At 40.4% G+C, this 15,694-nt stretch overlaps 1 protein-coding gene across 1 annotated transcript in view; it reads left to right on the plus strand.

Annotated features, from left to right (window-relative positions):
- Lrch1 (leucine rich repeats and calponin homology domain containing 1) overlaps positions 1-15,694 on the plus strand; it is a 167,925-nt gene that overhangs the window by 101,615 nt on the left and 50,616 nt on the right. Inside the window, exons 4-9 of the mRNA XM_042685436.1 lie at positions 2,388-2,493; positions 7,059-7,195; positions 8,309-8,436; positions 9,506-9,569; positions 12,863-12,968; positions 15,353-15,480. Coding sequence (XP_042541370.1) covers positions 2,388-2,493; positions 7,059-7,195; positions 8,309-8,436; positions 9,506-9,569; positions 12,863-12,968; positions 15,353-15,480 — 669 coding nt within the window. The remainder of the gene's footprint in view (positions 1-2,387; positions 2,494-7,058; positions 7,196-8,308; positions 8,437-9,505; positions 9,570-12,862; positions 12,969-15,352; positions 15,481-15,694) is intronic.

Here is a 15,694-nt window from a genome sequence, read left to right on the forward strand (position 1 = left end):
TTAGGCAAATGTTCTACCACTTTAAAGCCATATTCCTAGTCCTTTTATTTTTAGTTTGTTTTTCAGATAGAGTATCTTGGTTTTTCTATTACTTTGGGCCAGTGATCATGCTACCTACAGCCTTCTGTGTATGAGTGTATGTATTACCACCACGTCCAGTTTGTTTGTTGGTAGAAATAGAGTCTCACTAACATTTTGCCCAGGTTAGCTGTCAGCCTTGATCGCCTTGATCTTCAGTTCCCTTGATCTCTGCTTCCCAAGGACCCCTGGCTTATGTGACTTAGTAAAGACAAAGACATAACTTCCACTGGATGGATTGGTGGGTTAGCTTCCTTGAGTGATCACAGGCCACGTACTAATTCTGTATTGATTTCCCTAAACATTTTTTTTTTTTTTTTTTTGTCGGTCGTGGGGCTTGAACTCTGGGCCTGGGCGCTGTCCCTCAGCTCTTCTGCTCAAGGTGAGCGCTCTACCACTTGAGCTACAGCGCCACTTCCGGTTTTCTGGTGGTTTTATTGGAGATAGGAGTCTCACGGTCTTTCCTGCCCGGGCTGGCTTTGAACCGTGATCCTCAGATCTCAGCCTCCTGAGTAGCTAGGATTACAGGCGTGAGCCACCAGCGCCCGGCTCCCTAAACATTTTTGACCCTGTAAGAAGTGCTACTAGAGTTTTTTGTTTGTTTGGGTTTTCGTTTTTTTGGTCTTGAAGCTTGGACTCTGGGCCTGGACCCTGTCCCTGAGTTCTTTTGCTCAAGGCTAGTGCTCTATCAGAGGATTAAAGGGGAAAATGACCATGTAACTAAGAAAATTACAGTAAAAGCTGATGATTAGAACCCCAGAGGGAAAAGTGGTCCATCCCTTAGGTGTTGAAACATGGGGAAACCTTGTGAGAGGCTTCAAAGAGGACACTTGGATTCAGTCATAAAAGATGAGTAGGTAGAGCCACAAGATAGTGTCAGGGACTGGCACCAGGCAGGGAAGGAGCCTGAACAAATAAATGGCCCATACTGAGAATAAGTAGCAGTCACGTGGCAAGGGGAAGACATCCAGGGAAATGGTCCTGGAGAGATTAGCAGACCTTATCTAGATGTTGGACCTTACTGGTGATGAACAGCACAATGAGATTCACACTCTGGCAGCTCTGTGAAGGATGGACTTATGGGGAGACTGAATGGAAGCCTGTAGGGGACTATACGGTCTCCAACTGAGAGATAATGCAGGGCTAGACGAAGGAGAAGAGGAGGCAGGGACCAGTGCCAAGGGCAAGAGTGGGATTAAGGAGATAATAAGGATTATAAATGTCGAGGACTTTATTTCCTATGTCAGGAGCTGGTTCCAATCAAGGATTTATAGGGTATTATCCTTTTAAAGCAAAGTGTACAGTCTCTTCAAGACCTTACCTTGCTTCCACAGTGGAAGGGAAGGTAATCAGATACAAGATTTCCAGCCATGTTGTAAGAGCTTCATTTAAAATACATAGTGAAAAAACTGGGAGAAAATGAGGGAGGGGGGTGATACTGTTCAAAAAGAAATGTACTTATTACCTGATTTGTGTAACTCTAACCCCTCTTGCCATCACCTTTACAATAAAAACTTAAAAAAAATAAAATAGTGCGTCCAAACAATGCATAACTACTCCTAAAAACTAGGATATGTTGTACCCTCCCTTCCAAATTTTTAAAAAATATTTTATTGTAAAGATGCTGTACAGAGGGGTTACAGTTACATGAGTAAGGTAATGAGTATAGTGGCTGCTGATTCCTCACTTAGTGGCCTTGGGCCACTGAGCCTCATTTTTCTCATCTGTAAATATTAAACTAGTACCGCTGAGCCTCATTTTTCTCATCTGTAAATAGTAAGCTAGTAATGCTGCCTCCTGGGTTTCTTGAGAGAATTAAATAAAATCCAAGCACAGGAAAAATGATAGTGGTGAAAGTACTGATGTTGGTTTTTTTTTTTTTTTTCTTTCCTCAATGGAGATGTGTAGATTGAACTTTCTTTTTCTCCTTTTCTGAGACTTACTGGTTAGGGACCCAGAAGTCCAGTCAGTATAAAAGAGTAATGTAACCAGCCACCTGGTGGCTCACGTCTGAAGCTACTCAGAAGCCTGAGATCCTAGAATCATGATTTGAAGCCAGCTGTATTAGTGTAGTTCAAGAGAACTTAGCTCCAATTGGCTATCAAAAAGCCAGAAGTGAAGGTATGCTCCGAGGGGTGGAGCACCAGCCTTGAGTGAAAAAGCCAAGTGAGAGCTACAGACACTTGAGTTTGAGCCCTGCACACAAAATGTGTGATGTGTGTGATAGTTAATTGTCCACATGTTGAAGTTCCTTGAGGAGAACTCACATAAAGAGAACAGCACACTGATAGTTTCTGTCTTTGCTACAGGATGTTAGTTGCAACGAGATCACAGCGTTGCCTCAGCAGATAGGTCAACTGAAATCTCTCCGGGAGCTGAATGTCCGAAGAAATTACCTTAAAGTATTACCACCAGGTGAGAAAGAAGGGGATGTTGAAGAAACAAGAGACTTTTGTTGCAGAGAGAGAGGGAGAGAGAGAGAGAGAGAGAGAGAGAGAGAGAGAGAGAGAGAGAGAGAGAGAATGTGTATGTGGTTGTGTGGTTGTGTGGTTGTGTGGTTATGTGGTTGTGTGTGTATATTGTGGTTGTTGACTGGGTTGTTCCTTCCTTGGCTTTTCTCCTTGGCTTCTCCCCACCCACTTCTGTGCTCTCCTGTGTCCTAATCCCTTCTGACACCAAGGATTGGATCAGAGCCCACCCTAATGATCTCATTTCAATTTAATTACTTCTTAGGCCTATCTCCAGATACAGCCACATTCTGATATCTTTGGGTCAGGATGTCCACATTTAAATCTGGGTGAAGGGAAAACAGCCAGCCCATAGCACTGACAACAAAAATTCTTTTTGTATCAGTATGTGATGTTCTGAATGAAAGAAACTAACAGTTCCAGTGACACACTTGGACAGACCCTGGCTGTCAGCTCTGTGCAGTATGTCTTCTCATCAAAAGATACATCTGTTTAGAAAATTTGTCCCATTTAGAGTTGGAGAACAACCCTGTCAGAGGTAGTGGGTCTGAAGTTGGTATTTGGGCTCGGGTATGGGTCAGGAATGAGTTGATCAGCAGCAGAACCCTATTAAAGTCTCTCAACATACTGCTTTTTCAAAAATCATCTTGATCCTCATTGTTTGTGTTTATGGACTTCTAGACATGCCAGATTTCAAACACATACTTGTAAAAGGCAAAGCATGTGTTTTGAAGTGGTCAGTACTGGGTTAAGGTGACATTGCTACTGCACATTGAGGCCTGCCTGATTTTCTGATTTTTCTTTTCTTTCTTTCTTTCTTTCTTTCTTTCTTTCTTTCTTTCTTTCTTTCTTTCTTTCTTTCTTTCTTTCTTTCTTTCTTTCCTTCTTTCTTTTTTTCTTTCTTTCCTTCCTTCTTTCTTTCTTTCTTTCTTTCTTTCTTTCTTTCTTTCTTTCTTTCTTTCTTTCTTTCTTTCTTTCTTTCTTTCTTTTTCTTTTTTTTTTTTTTCTGTTGTGGGGATTGAACTGAGGACCTGGGTGCTAACTGTGTGCTCTTTTCTGTTCATAGCAAGTGCTATCACTTTGATCTACAACTCTGCTTCTGGTTTTCTGATGGTTAATTTTAATTGGAGATAAGAGTTTCATGGACTTTTCCTGCTTTGAGCCATGATTCTCAGATCTCAGCCTCCTGAGTAGCTAGTTAATTATGGCATGAGCCATCAGCACCCGGCTGAATTGTTCTGTTTTTATTGTCTGCTTCTGCATCTTGATCTTTGGCCTTCTTTTTGGGGGGGGGGTGTGGGGGTGGCCCTAGGGCTTGAACTCTGGGCCTAGGCTCTGTCTCTGACTTCCTTTTCAAGGTTAGCACTCTACGACTTGAGTGAACCACAGCACCACTTCCAGCTTTTTTGAGTAGTTTGGTGGAGATAAGAGTCTTATGGACTTTCCTGCCTGGTCTGGGTTTGGACCTGGCAGATCTTAGATCTCAGCCTCCAGAGTAGCTAGGATTATAAACATGAGTCACAGCTTGACCTTTGGCTTAAAATCGTCCATAACTCAAGGTAAGGAAGCGATGCTAATAGAACTGTGGAGAGAACTTTGTAAAATGCAACTTCTATGATGAATGGGAAGGCTGAGCATTTACCCACAAAGTTCATCCTTCTCATGCTGACTTGAATTCTGAAGAAACTGCCTTAGAAACTATCTCCACATAGGACTTTATTGCTTTATTACTTGAGATAGACTAATCTAAGCATATTGACTTTTCATTTTGTCCATGTGAATAAATATTTTTCATTTGAAACTGTTTATCTTAGCTAAAAGCAAACACAAAGGATAAACTTATACCCCAGAGACCTTTCAAGCATTAAAGGAGAGTTTAAATTCAAGTCCTGTTGTTATAATAATCACTGTGAAAGTGTCACAATAATTGAACTCCTATTCCCTAAAGGAAAAATCAGGGACATCATTTTATAGTCACTGTTTGGAAATGTGTGGAAAATATACTCACCTGCACAATCTAGGGATTTTTGTTTTGTCTCTTACCTTAAAAGCATACCTTTCTCAAACAGATCAGTTACAAATTGCTCTGTTCTCCATAACTGTATTTTTTGTAGTTTTGATATTTTAAAATATTCTCAGACCTCAAATTTGAGTTTTCTTGGAAAAGCTTTTGTAAAAAAAATGGTTTCTGAATATCAGGGTCCTTTTGGCTTCATTCTTGAAAGTTCTATTGACTAAAGAGTTCTCAGGCACTGCACATCTAATCCCTTAAGTACCCTGGTCATAGGCTTCCAGCTTGAGGCGGGGGGCAAAAAGGGAAATTTGTGGCCTGATTTCCTAGATCATCTTTGGTGTCTGTTGACAACTACTACAATATGGGGATCATATTTTGGTGTTGATAAGACCAGAATGAATAGAGGACTCAGGTAGAAATTCATTGAGTAGAAAGAAAAGTAAGGTTATCCTCCTCCCCCTCCTTCCCCCTTCCTTCCCTCCCCCTCCCCCCTCCTCCCCCTTCTCCCCCTCCTCTGCCCCTCCTCCCCCTCCTCTGCCCCTCCTCCCCCTCCTTCCCCCTTCTCCCCTTCCTCTGCCCCTCTTCCCTCTCCTCCCCCTTCCTCCTGTCTCTTCCCCTCCCCATTCTTTCTGTTCTTCTTCGTTCTCTACTTCCTTCTTTCTCCCTCTCCCTTCTTTGCTCCTATTCTTCCTCTTTTTCTTCCTGCTTTTTTTTAAGCTTCTCTTCCTCCTCCTAACTTACCTTGCTGCTTCTCTTTCTCTCCTCCTCCTCTTTCTTCTTTGCCATCTCTTTCTTCCTCACTTTCCTGCTATTTCTTTTGATCTCTTCTGGGCCTTAGAGAAATGATCATTTTCTCCTCTATTTGATTACCGTGAATTTGCATAATTCTCATTTTCCTAAACTTGTGGCTCCAGAATTGGAGCCAAAAAGAAATAGTCGTTAGAAAATGATTCCCCCTCCTCTTTTCTTTTGGCCTGTGAGTTAACTCCCCATATGTATTACCATGAATCTACTCTTTATACTCCTGGATGAGTCTGTATTTAAGTGATGAAGCATTGCAGACAGTGGAGAGGCTTTTGAAATTGGGCTCTGATTTGCCAACCTAGCCCTAGCACTAGGGCTTACAGCAGGATGGCATCCCACTTATTTCAGACTCCTGCTTCTTAGCTTTTCTAGAAACTATGACAGCAAAAAAGGACTTTCCTTTCTCATTCGTTTTGCCCTCACACGTCCCACCATGAAGAGTGTGGCCTGAGGCCTATCCCTGTTTCTCCAGGGAGGAGGACAGCTGGCTTTTATCTACTTAGGACAATTTGAAAATTTGCATTCCTTGGCTTAGACCAGGAACCTGTGCTTTTTTTTAGAAATAACCATCTTGAGATTTTCCTCCAGAGCCCACCTGTCAGGTAACTGACGTTTCAGGCTTGGAAGTGGGGCGTTCTTCAGCCTCCTTCTAAAATTGCAGGCTCCTTGATCTGTTAAAAACTAAGGTATGAAACAGGGGAAGTCCTGCACACTCCCAGGGTGCTGTGAATGCTGAGAGGCAGCCGAATTGATTACTAGGAAGATTTTTTTTTTTTTTTTGGCTGGTGGAATTTGAGGTATAGCAAAATAAAATGAAAGCCATCAGGCATGTATAAGGGAGAGCGGAGACCCAATGTGCATTTTTACTCAGGTTCCTTCCTTTCTGGAGTATTTGAAAGTGCCATAGTTTAGCCCTAAGAGCTCCTGTAACAACAGTATGGGGCCCTGTTTTGAAGTGACGACTTTGTAGCCTCCAGAGATTGCAGGGATCTGCCAGCGTCACTGTAGATTGTGGCATGGCTCAGCCTCTCTTTGCTCTATGGAATATATTTGACTTTGTTTCTAGCAGCTGCCAACTGTCGGTTTAAATGCTTGAAATTACTGAGTGTTTTCTGTGCCACTGGGTGGAGATTTTAAGCTAAATATAATGCTTCATCTTGTTAAAGCTAAGTAAGACTTTAAAAGCAATAAAGCCTCATGAAATCAGAATTATAGGGCCTATTGGAAAATCCTAAATTAGATAACATGTATTTAAAAAAGATCTTGTACATCTTTACCGTAACTGTTTCTAAGACTGTGCATACCAAGATACATTGAATAGATAAATTTATTCTATAATTAGCCTGCTACTCATGTGCTAGCAAGTACTCCATACAAATAGCTGGAAGTGGAAAAACAAAACATTTTCTCCATGACCTGCTTATGATACTTACTTTAAAAAAAAAACAAAAATGGTGTTTTAAAGAGTGGATACTGTAAATGCCAATTGTTGCCAGCCCTTTTCACAACTAGAACCCAATTACTGAGCTCACAGTGAAAGCTTTCCCTGTTCAGTGAAATATTACTCATACCATCTATCACTTTTGATAATGCTAAATGATTTTCCTCTGTGAGCAGAAAGTCAGTTTTGGAATATTCAGCCATTTGATTGTCTTGCTTGCTGAGATTTCTTCCTTTCTTTGTTTATCTTTTAGAACTAGTAGACCTTCCCTTGGTAAAGTTTGACTTCTCCTGCAACAAAGTGCTGGTGATTCCCATCTGTTTCAGAGAGATGAAGCAGCTTCAAGTGCTACTGCTAGAGAACAACCCCTTGCAGTCTCCTCCAGCACAGGTAGGGGGCGCATCAGAGCCACTGTCCCAAGGAGCTGCTCACAATGGCAGACAAGGAAGCAGCTCCACCGAGCTGGGGTTGTGTGGTGGTGGTTGTTTATCTTTTTATTTGTGTATTAGTGTCTGCTAATTCTGTAAGTACAAGGTTTCATTGTAATAGTTACATGCGTTCATATAGTGTACTTCTGTCCCACCCACTTTCCTCTGTCATTCTCCCTGCCCCCTTCCTTTCTGCAGTTTACCCTACAATGGTCCTTCCTATGTCATTTAAATTCTTCAGCGGAGGGACAGTGTACAATATTTATCCTCCTAAGTCTGGCTTATTTTGCTTAATTTGATAATCATTTGTGCCATCCATTTTCTTACAAGCAAAATTATTCTATTCTTAATGTTGAAAAATCCTTCCCTTCCCTCCCCTCCCCTCCTCCTTCCCTTCCCTTACCTCTCCTTCCCTTCCCTTCCTTCCCTTTCCTCCTTTCTCTCTCTCCTTTTCTCCCTCCCTCTCTCCCTCTCTCCTTCCCTCCCTCAGTTCTCCTCTCTCTCCTCTTCTTTCTTTTCTCTTCCTCTCTTTTTTTTCCTATGCTTTTGCTAGTACTAGTGTTTGAAATCAAGGCTTTGATTATTTTGGAGATGGAATTGTGCAGACTTCTCTGCCTAAATTAGCTTAGAACTAAGATCCTTCAGATCTTAGTTAGCCTCCTGAGTAGCTAAGGATTTCAGTCATTGAGCCACTAGCACCTTGCTCTAAATTAATTTTTAACCTTTCCATTGCTCTCTTATGAGCTTGAAAATAATTGTGCTTGGATCACCATTTGCTAGTGGGATGTTACAGTCCAGTTATTTAACTCTTGCACTTATTAGCTATTTATACTTAAATAGGTTTCTGTTACAATTTTGCTGTTTAATTACTTGAATATAATTTTCTATTCAAAGTAGAATTTGGTGGAAACAGTCCTCACAATTTCGATATATTCTGGAGAGGTCAAGTGCAATGTGTGCTGTTAGGGTGTTACTTAACATGAAATCATGCAAATTATAACAGCTCATCAGGTATCTTGAACTTAACATTTTTGTCATTGAAAAATGAATATATATATTATTGACTTCTCCGTAGATTTGCACAAAGGGCAAAGTACACATATTTAAGTATCTGAGCATACAAGCATGCCAGATAAAGACAACGGACTCGCTTTATCTCCATGCTATGGAGAGACCACATTCGCACCAGCACATAGAAGACAGGTGAGTGGACATCTTCCTGTAGTCAAAGCCCTGGTCACAGTGTGGTCAGAGCCAATCTGCTCAGGTAACTTAGCTTTAAAACTTTGCTTCAAAATAAAACAAAACAAAAAACCTCCAAAACAACAACAATAAACTTTGCTCCACTTAATCTACCTCAAGGTTAAGAGACTGCTGGAATAAATAAGAATGGATGCTGGTGAGAAAGCTTTACATCTTGCAAATCTCATCTGCCCTCTCCTGATCAGTCAACAGTCCTTCCTATGTGTTTCTGGATAATTATTTTAAAAAATTGCTATTTTTTCACTTGTCAATGAGAACAGCTACATCAAACAGTTGAACCATTATTAAATTTTAAATTAGTAATTGCTTTTATTAATTTGAATAACTATACTATGTTTGAATTTTTTTTTGGCGGGGTGGGGGGGGGGGGGGATGTTGGTTGTGGGGCCTGAACTCTGGGCCTGGGAGCTGTCCCTCAGCTCTTCAGCTCAAGGCAAGCGCTCTACCACTTGAGCCACAGCACCACTTCTGATTTTCTGAGTGGCTTATTGGAGATCAGAGTCTCACAGAGTTTCCTGCCTGGGCTGGCTTTGAACCACTATCCTCAGATCTCAGCTTCCTGAGTTGCTAGGATTACAGGTGTGAGCCACCGATGCCTGGCACATTTGAAATTTAATAGCTATTACTTTCCAGTATGCACAGAGAGCATTTTTGTGTGTGTGCCAGAGCTGGGCTTGAACTCAGGGCCCAGGCTCTGTTCTTTAGCTTTTTTACTTAAGGTTAGCACTCTACTACTGGAGTCTTAGTTCTACTTCTAGGTTTTTGGTATTTAATTGGAGATAAGAACTCATGGACTTGCCTGCTCAGGCTGACTTCAAACTGTGATCCTCAGTCTCCTGAGAAGCCTAGGATTACATGAATGAGCCATTGGCACCCAACCGCCAATTTGTAATAATAAAAATTGTATGCAGAAAAGTCATTTTAAAAATATTGATTGCTAGATCTTGGTTTGGACTTTGTAGTTTTAATTTATTTCGAATGAATTCAATACTCATGACATCTATTTCAGCAAGAAGGATTCAGATTCCGGAGTGGGAAGCGATAATGGAGATAAGCGATTATCTGCCACTGAGGTAAATCAACGTCAGGTCTTTTATATTGGATTACTAGCCTTGGTTAGTTTGTTCTGAATCTTCAGTGTCTTGGAAATACCTCAAGAGCTCAAGAGTAAACTTCCTATCATCTCTCTTTTCTACTCCACATAATGTGTAATTTTTTTTTTTGGTATGAATTGAACGCAGGACTTCCCACATACTAAACAAATACTCTACCTCTTGAAATATGCTCTAATCCTTTTTGTTCTAGTATGGTTTTTTAGGAAGGGTCCTGTGCTTTTGTCTTACGCCAGCCTCAGACCTCCAACTCATCTCTTTCTCTCCCTCCCTCCCAATTGGCTAGAATTAGAGATGTGAGCCCAAATGTCCAGCTGAAATATTTTTAAATGCTGAATACATATTACAAAGTGACTTAGTACAAGTATACACTAAATACTTGTATTACTATACTTGTGTATAAGTAATGATAACATAGGGGAAAAGTTGTGATAAATAAGCAAAATGTTAAGAAATCCTGTGTACATTGCATTTTTAGCAGTTTGCTGGCCTGAAATATTTTTATTCTTTTTTTTTTTTTTTTGCCGGTCATGGGGCCTGAACTCTGGGCCTGGGTGCTGTCCCTCAGCTCTTCAGCTCAAAGCTAGCACTCTACCACTGGAGCCACAGCTCCACTTCTGGCTTTTTCTGCTTATGTGGTGCTGAGGAATCGAACCCAGGGCCTCATGCATGTGAGGCAAGCACTCTACCACTGAGCCACCTTCCCTGAAATATTTTTAACTAGCATTAGTTCTTGTACCGGTATTGGTTTTCCTGAAATGGTTTGTTCTTTGATGCTCTTCAGATAATTAGATAAAAATTTGATTATTGGTAGGCTAAGAGGACTCAGACTATGTTTATTGTCTTACATTTAGTCTGTTAAGTCATGGTAAATCATTTGATTGGGCTTGGTGACCCTGTGAACTGGGAGGAATAGATACTCTTTCATTCTGAGACAACTTACTGTGTTTTAGAGATTATTGAATCTCGACCATTATAAGACTCCTTGGGATTGTAATTAATATATTAATTAATTTCTCTACAAAATGGATGTTTTTATTATATGTGAATCCAGAAAAATATCCCTTTTTTGTTTCTCCTCAGATTTTTGAATTCTATCTAGCTAAGCTGTCTGGTTTCATTTCCACAAAAATACTGAAGAAATAAGCATATTAAGACAATTAGATTCCTTAACATTTTTTTTTCTAATACAGAACATTGCTAAAGGAAAAGGAATTAGTAGGAGGAAAGAGGAAGCCAGTGTCAATAAAGAAAATGACCCCACATGAAGCCACATTAATGGTTTATTGTGGTTCCCTGGTGGGGGGTGGGGAAACTAAACACAGTTAGCTAAGTTGTATTTTATTTCAACCCCTTTGGCTTTATTAAAACTCATAAGGTCCCTCAAATGGACCATTGTTGGGGGAAACTACTCACACTAAGCTTATTTTCTATTAAATTAAAACAGGCCCTTCTTTATCTCTTGTCTAAGACTAATTAAGTTCATTAATAAAACATTACACAAAGAACTTCATTATCCTTTCCTTCTTATTTAGTGTAAGTAGGATGCTAGTATCATTTTAAAAGGATTTATTCTTTCCCTTTTAATTAAACACACATCTTTGGAATTGTATAAAAATTTAAAACTGGGACATAGCTAGGAAGGAAGGACATAGAAATAATTACATTCAGCAGAATGCATGAATCCTCTCTTTGGCTCTTTTATGAAACAATTTTGCCTCTATGATCTGCTTTCCTAAGAATGCTTATAAGAAATAGATTTTTTAAAAAATTATAAGGGCTCTGTGTAGTGTTCTATTTTTACTGTGGCAAACATGTTACAATCTAAGGCCACCCCCACTTCCCTTGCATGTTATTGTGGGGTTCAGGGATCGCACCTGTACCCTATTCTTTAGCTGTTGTGATTGTCTGGTTGATTTAGCATTTGTCACAAAAAGAATTAAAAACATGTTTCTCAAGATAATTAAATAAGAACATATGGGGTGACTATGAATGTTTCTTTGATGAGTGAATTGCACATTTGCTTTCAGCCATTTTTGGACACAATCTATGCCCCTATCCCAAATTTAAACCAGGACAAACTGAAGAACTTAGCATCAAAAATTTAGGAGTAAACGATACTCACATGAAGTGTGCTCTGTGGAAGTCCTGCTCCCTTTGACTCAGAAAGCTTGTCCCTGGAGAACAGAACAGAAATGGAGGCAAAGGAAGTAAACGAGACTTCCAGTTTCACTTGTGCTAGAATTATAGATGTGCTTGGTAAACATCAGCTAGAATGGGTGGGGAAACCCTTTAAGAGGGCTAATCCCCTCTACTGCTTGGAAACTTAGTTCTGAAGAGTACATAGAACATCTGTTCCTTAGGTAACTACTACAATTGTTGAGCACTTTATAAAAACATTGATCAGAAAGGTAAACAAAAGCTTATATCCCACACTATATGAACTCTGAATAATAAGTTATTGTCGTTGACATGCCCTCCTTGCTTTTTGTGGTTTATCATGTAAAACCTTTATGTAGTATTTGGTCAATTTGCTTTCTTTTCAGGTCTCAGAGCACATTATTGGTAAGATAATTGGCTAGATTTAAGGCTCATAAGATACTGTATTTACAGTTATTCCTTTGTTATATTAGATACTACACAGTCCTTTTTAGTGTCCTGCCTGTGGTTCTTGTGTTGGACAAAGGTAGATAAGTGTTGACATTTCAACTCAAAAATGTGCACATAAAGACACACATACAATAAAATGTTAGCTGTGTGAATTTTTTTTTTTTCGGTCGTGGGAGCTGAACTCTGGCCCTGGGCACTGTCCCTCAGCTCTTCAGCTGCAGACTAGCACTCTACCACTTGAGCCATAGCACCACTTCAGACTTTTTCTGCTTATGTGGTGCTGAGGAATCGAACCCATGGCCTCATGCATGCGAGGCAAGCACTCCACCACTGAGCCACCTTCTCAGCCCCAGCTGTGTGAATGCACACTCATATTACCAACTTAACAATTCAGGGTACGGCTTTACCAGGATGCCTGAAAGCCTCAGCCATGTGCCATCTCCCAAGTAGAGAGGTTATCCTCACTTCAAACCTCTGGGATCAGTTTTTTTTCTGGTTTTGAATGTTATAAGTAGAATTATTTTTTGTGTTTGGTGTGTCTTACTCAGAATGATGTTTGTGAAAATCACAAAATACTGTTTCATTACACAGTGTCTTTTTGTCTCCGTTGGTAAAACTTCTCCTGTGTCTCCTGTATGTTTTAGCCCTCTGATGAAGACACCATTAGCCTCAATGTGCCAATGTCGAACATCCTGGAAGAAGAGCAGATGGTTAAGGAGGATACATGTCATCATCTTACCCCAGCTAAAGGTCTGAGTGGAAAATGTAGAGGGCTTGCTTTTCAGTGTCAGGGCTAGGTTTCAGAGGACGTTGAAACATGGCGGCAATAATAGTATCTGTTGATTGCACATCTGACCTGAACCAGGGCCGAGTCATCTGGGAAGGTGATCCCCTTTCAAATTCATAACTCCAAATGATATTCTATCCATCTCTATTATAGGAGGAAAAACAGGACTTAGAGAGTTGAAGTAATCTGTCAGTGGTCCCACAAGCCAGTGCTACTTATCATAGCAGTAGTAGAACTATTCACATGCTGAAGATTTATAGAAGATTCTTGAAATCCATTCTTTGAAAGGAAATATTGAGATGGTGGATATAGTACTAGAATGATTATAGTTGATGTCACACATACCTTTCTCGAATCTCCGTGACTTAATATAAATAAGTGAAGTGGGAGTTTGTGACAGTTAGTCTAAAGCACTGACTCAAGGACCCAAGCTCTACTTACCATGTGGTGGCAGCCACCTTTAACTCAGGAATTCCAACGTTTCCATGTCCATGATATTAAGTCAGAAGAGGAAGAAAATGGAGGCTGCTTATAAGTGGGCCTTTGTGAGATGGGCCTAAAAGTATCCATCACTTATAAGATTAACATATTTCCATGGTCATGTCTAGAGATGTATGAGGGTGACAAAGTCATTTCTTACTTGTGCTCAGCAATCTAAGTGAGATGGTTGGATTAGGTGATCGCCAGATTCCTTTATACCTTCTGAATCCTTGTTGTCTATGGTCTATATCATACTGTTAAGTCACATCGTGGCAGTATCTTGATGGGTGCTGTTTTCCCCAAAACTTCATTGACCTTCCTTCCCTCCTGTATACCTCCTGTCTACCTCCAGTCCCTTCCCTCTCTGTCTACCTCCCTTTCTCCCTTTCTTCCTTCTTCCCTTCCTCCCTGCCTGCAGGCTTCCCTACCCCCTTCCTTTTCTCTTTTTCCTTCCCTCCCTCTCTTACTCTTTTTCCTTTCCATTCAGTGGTGCTAGAGTTTGTTTGTATTCATGTGCCTCCACTTGTAGGTAGGCGCTCTACCTCTGAGCCACGCCTCTAGCTCTGATTACACAAGGGGTTTTAAATGTGGTGCTTACTGATTTGTGGTAGATACTATTTCACTGGTAGATACTATTGCACTGGATTAATATACAGATTACCTCCCTGCTAGTTTCAATATGATGTTTTGAATGATGAGAGCAGTGTTTAAAATAACTGCAGATTACCGAGTTTGTTTTTACTTCTTAGACTCAGGTTGTTATATTTAGCATTAAATTCAATGAGACTATGGTGGGAACCATATGTTATCCAAAAACAAACTAGAAATACATACTTATGGACAGATAGAAGTACCTCGTGTATTTGTTTGTACAACCTGTGACATTATATAGTAGTAGGGGTCCTGTTTTAGACAGAAATTTTAGAAGAAAGAATTACATCCTCTGTTACTAGTAAACTTTCCTTCCTCATCTCAAAGTGGATATCCTGCTAGCTTGAGTGTGTAAAGATGGCCCTATGGTTCACTTTGGCCTGCAGATGGTCACAGTAGTTCCCACAGTGTTCCTTTGGCCTTTTCCTCTACGGCCTGGAGCAAGATCCAGTTGGGTGTGCTATACTTGAGCATGATTTTGTTTCTGTGTGGCCTTTCTATTATTGTTAGGATTTGGGGCTCTTATTGACTCTGCCTTGTACTTCCTTCATATTATTTGCTACTTGAGGACAGAGTCATACTTGACTGAATTTTTAAATCCTTAAAATGGATAGCATAATACTTGCCAGGTAGCAGCTGCCCAATAAATATTTGTTGAGTGGGGAATTTGAAATAATTAGTCACATATTTCTGAAGGCACAAAAACCTTCAAATGTTTTTTGCTCTATTCTTTAAAAAAAAATAAGAGGAAATTTTATTTCTCCCATGAGGAATTAAGCCCTGAAGAAGCCTTAACTTTTTTTTGTTTTCTTGTTACCAGTCCTGGGGCTTGAATTCAGGGCCTGGGTGCTGTCCTTGAGCTTCTTTTGCTAGCACTCTAACACTTGAGCCACAGTGCCACTTCTGGCCTTTTCTGTTTATATGGTAATGAGGTAGCCAACCCAGGGCTTCATGCATGCTAAGCAACATTCCCAGCCCATGCCTTAACTTTTTAAGCTCAATTGCTTTTACTCTTCTTCTTCCTCCTCCTGTTTTAAATCTTCCCTCCCCCCCCCCCTCCCCATTCTGTGGGGAGGAGAAAGTGTCAGTTATCCAGGTCATTCTATAATAGGTAAAGGAGAAGATGGAAGCAATTAGCATATTGGAAGGTCGCCAGTGTTCTTGTGCTTCTGGTCATGCAGTCATCCTTTTACCCTTTCTCTGTCCTTTCTCACAGGGGAGTTTCATCAGGAATTTCAGCCAGAGTCTTCCCATTTGGGTGACAGCAACAACTCAGGACAAGAAAGAGATCCATTCGGGGATGGAGCAGATGTTCTGCGTTCGGGATTTATGAACTATGTTAAGGCAAGGTTTTGAAGATCCATTAATATTCTTTGTAGTCATGTTCTTTTGTATGGTACCTTAGAATTTAGTTCAAGGTTCCCATGTTTGCTGCTTTCAAAGTCCAACTTTTGGTGGCCTTCATTACTTCCTCTCAAAGAAGAACCTGTTTTCTGATTTGAGGAACTGGTCACCCAGGCATATTCCTGGTTTTGCCTATTATAGATCTTTTTTTTTT

Source organism: Dipodomys spectabilis, unplaced genomic scaffold (assembly GCF_019054845.1).
Source record: "Dipodomys spectabilis isolate Male_0828 unplaced genomic scaffold, ASM1905484v1 ptg000095l, whole genome shotgun sequence".
Taxonomy (NCBI): domain Eukaryota; kingdom Metazoa; phylum Chordata; class Mammalia; order Rodentia; family Heteromyidae; genus Dipodomys; species Dipodomys spectabilis.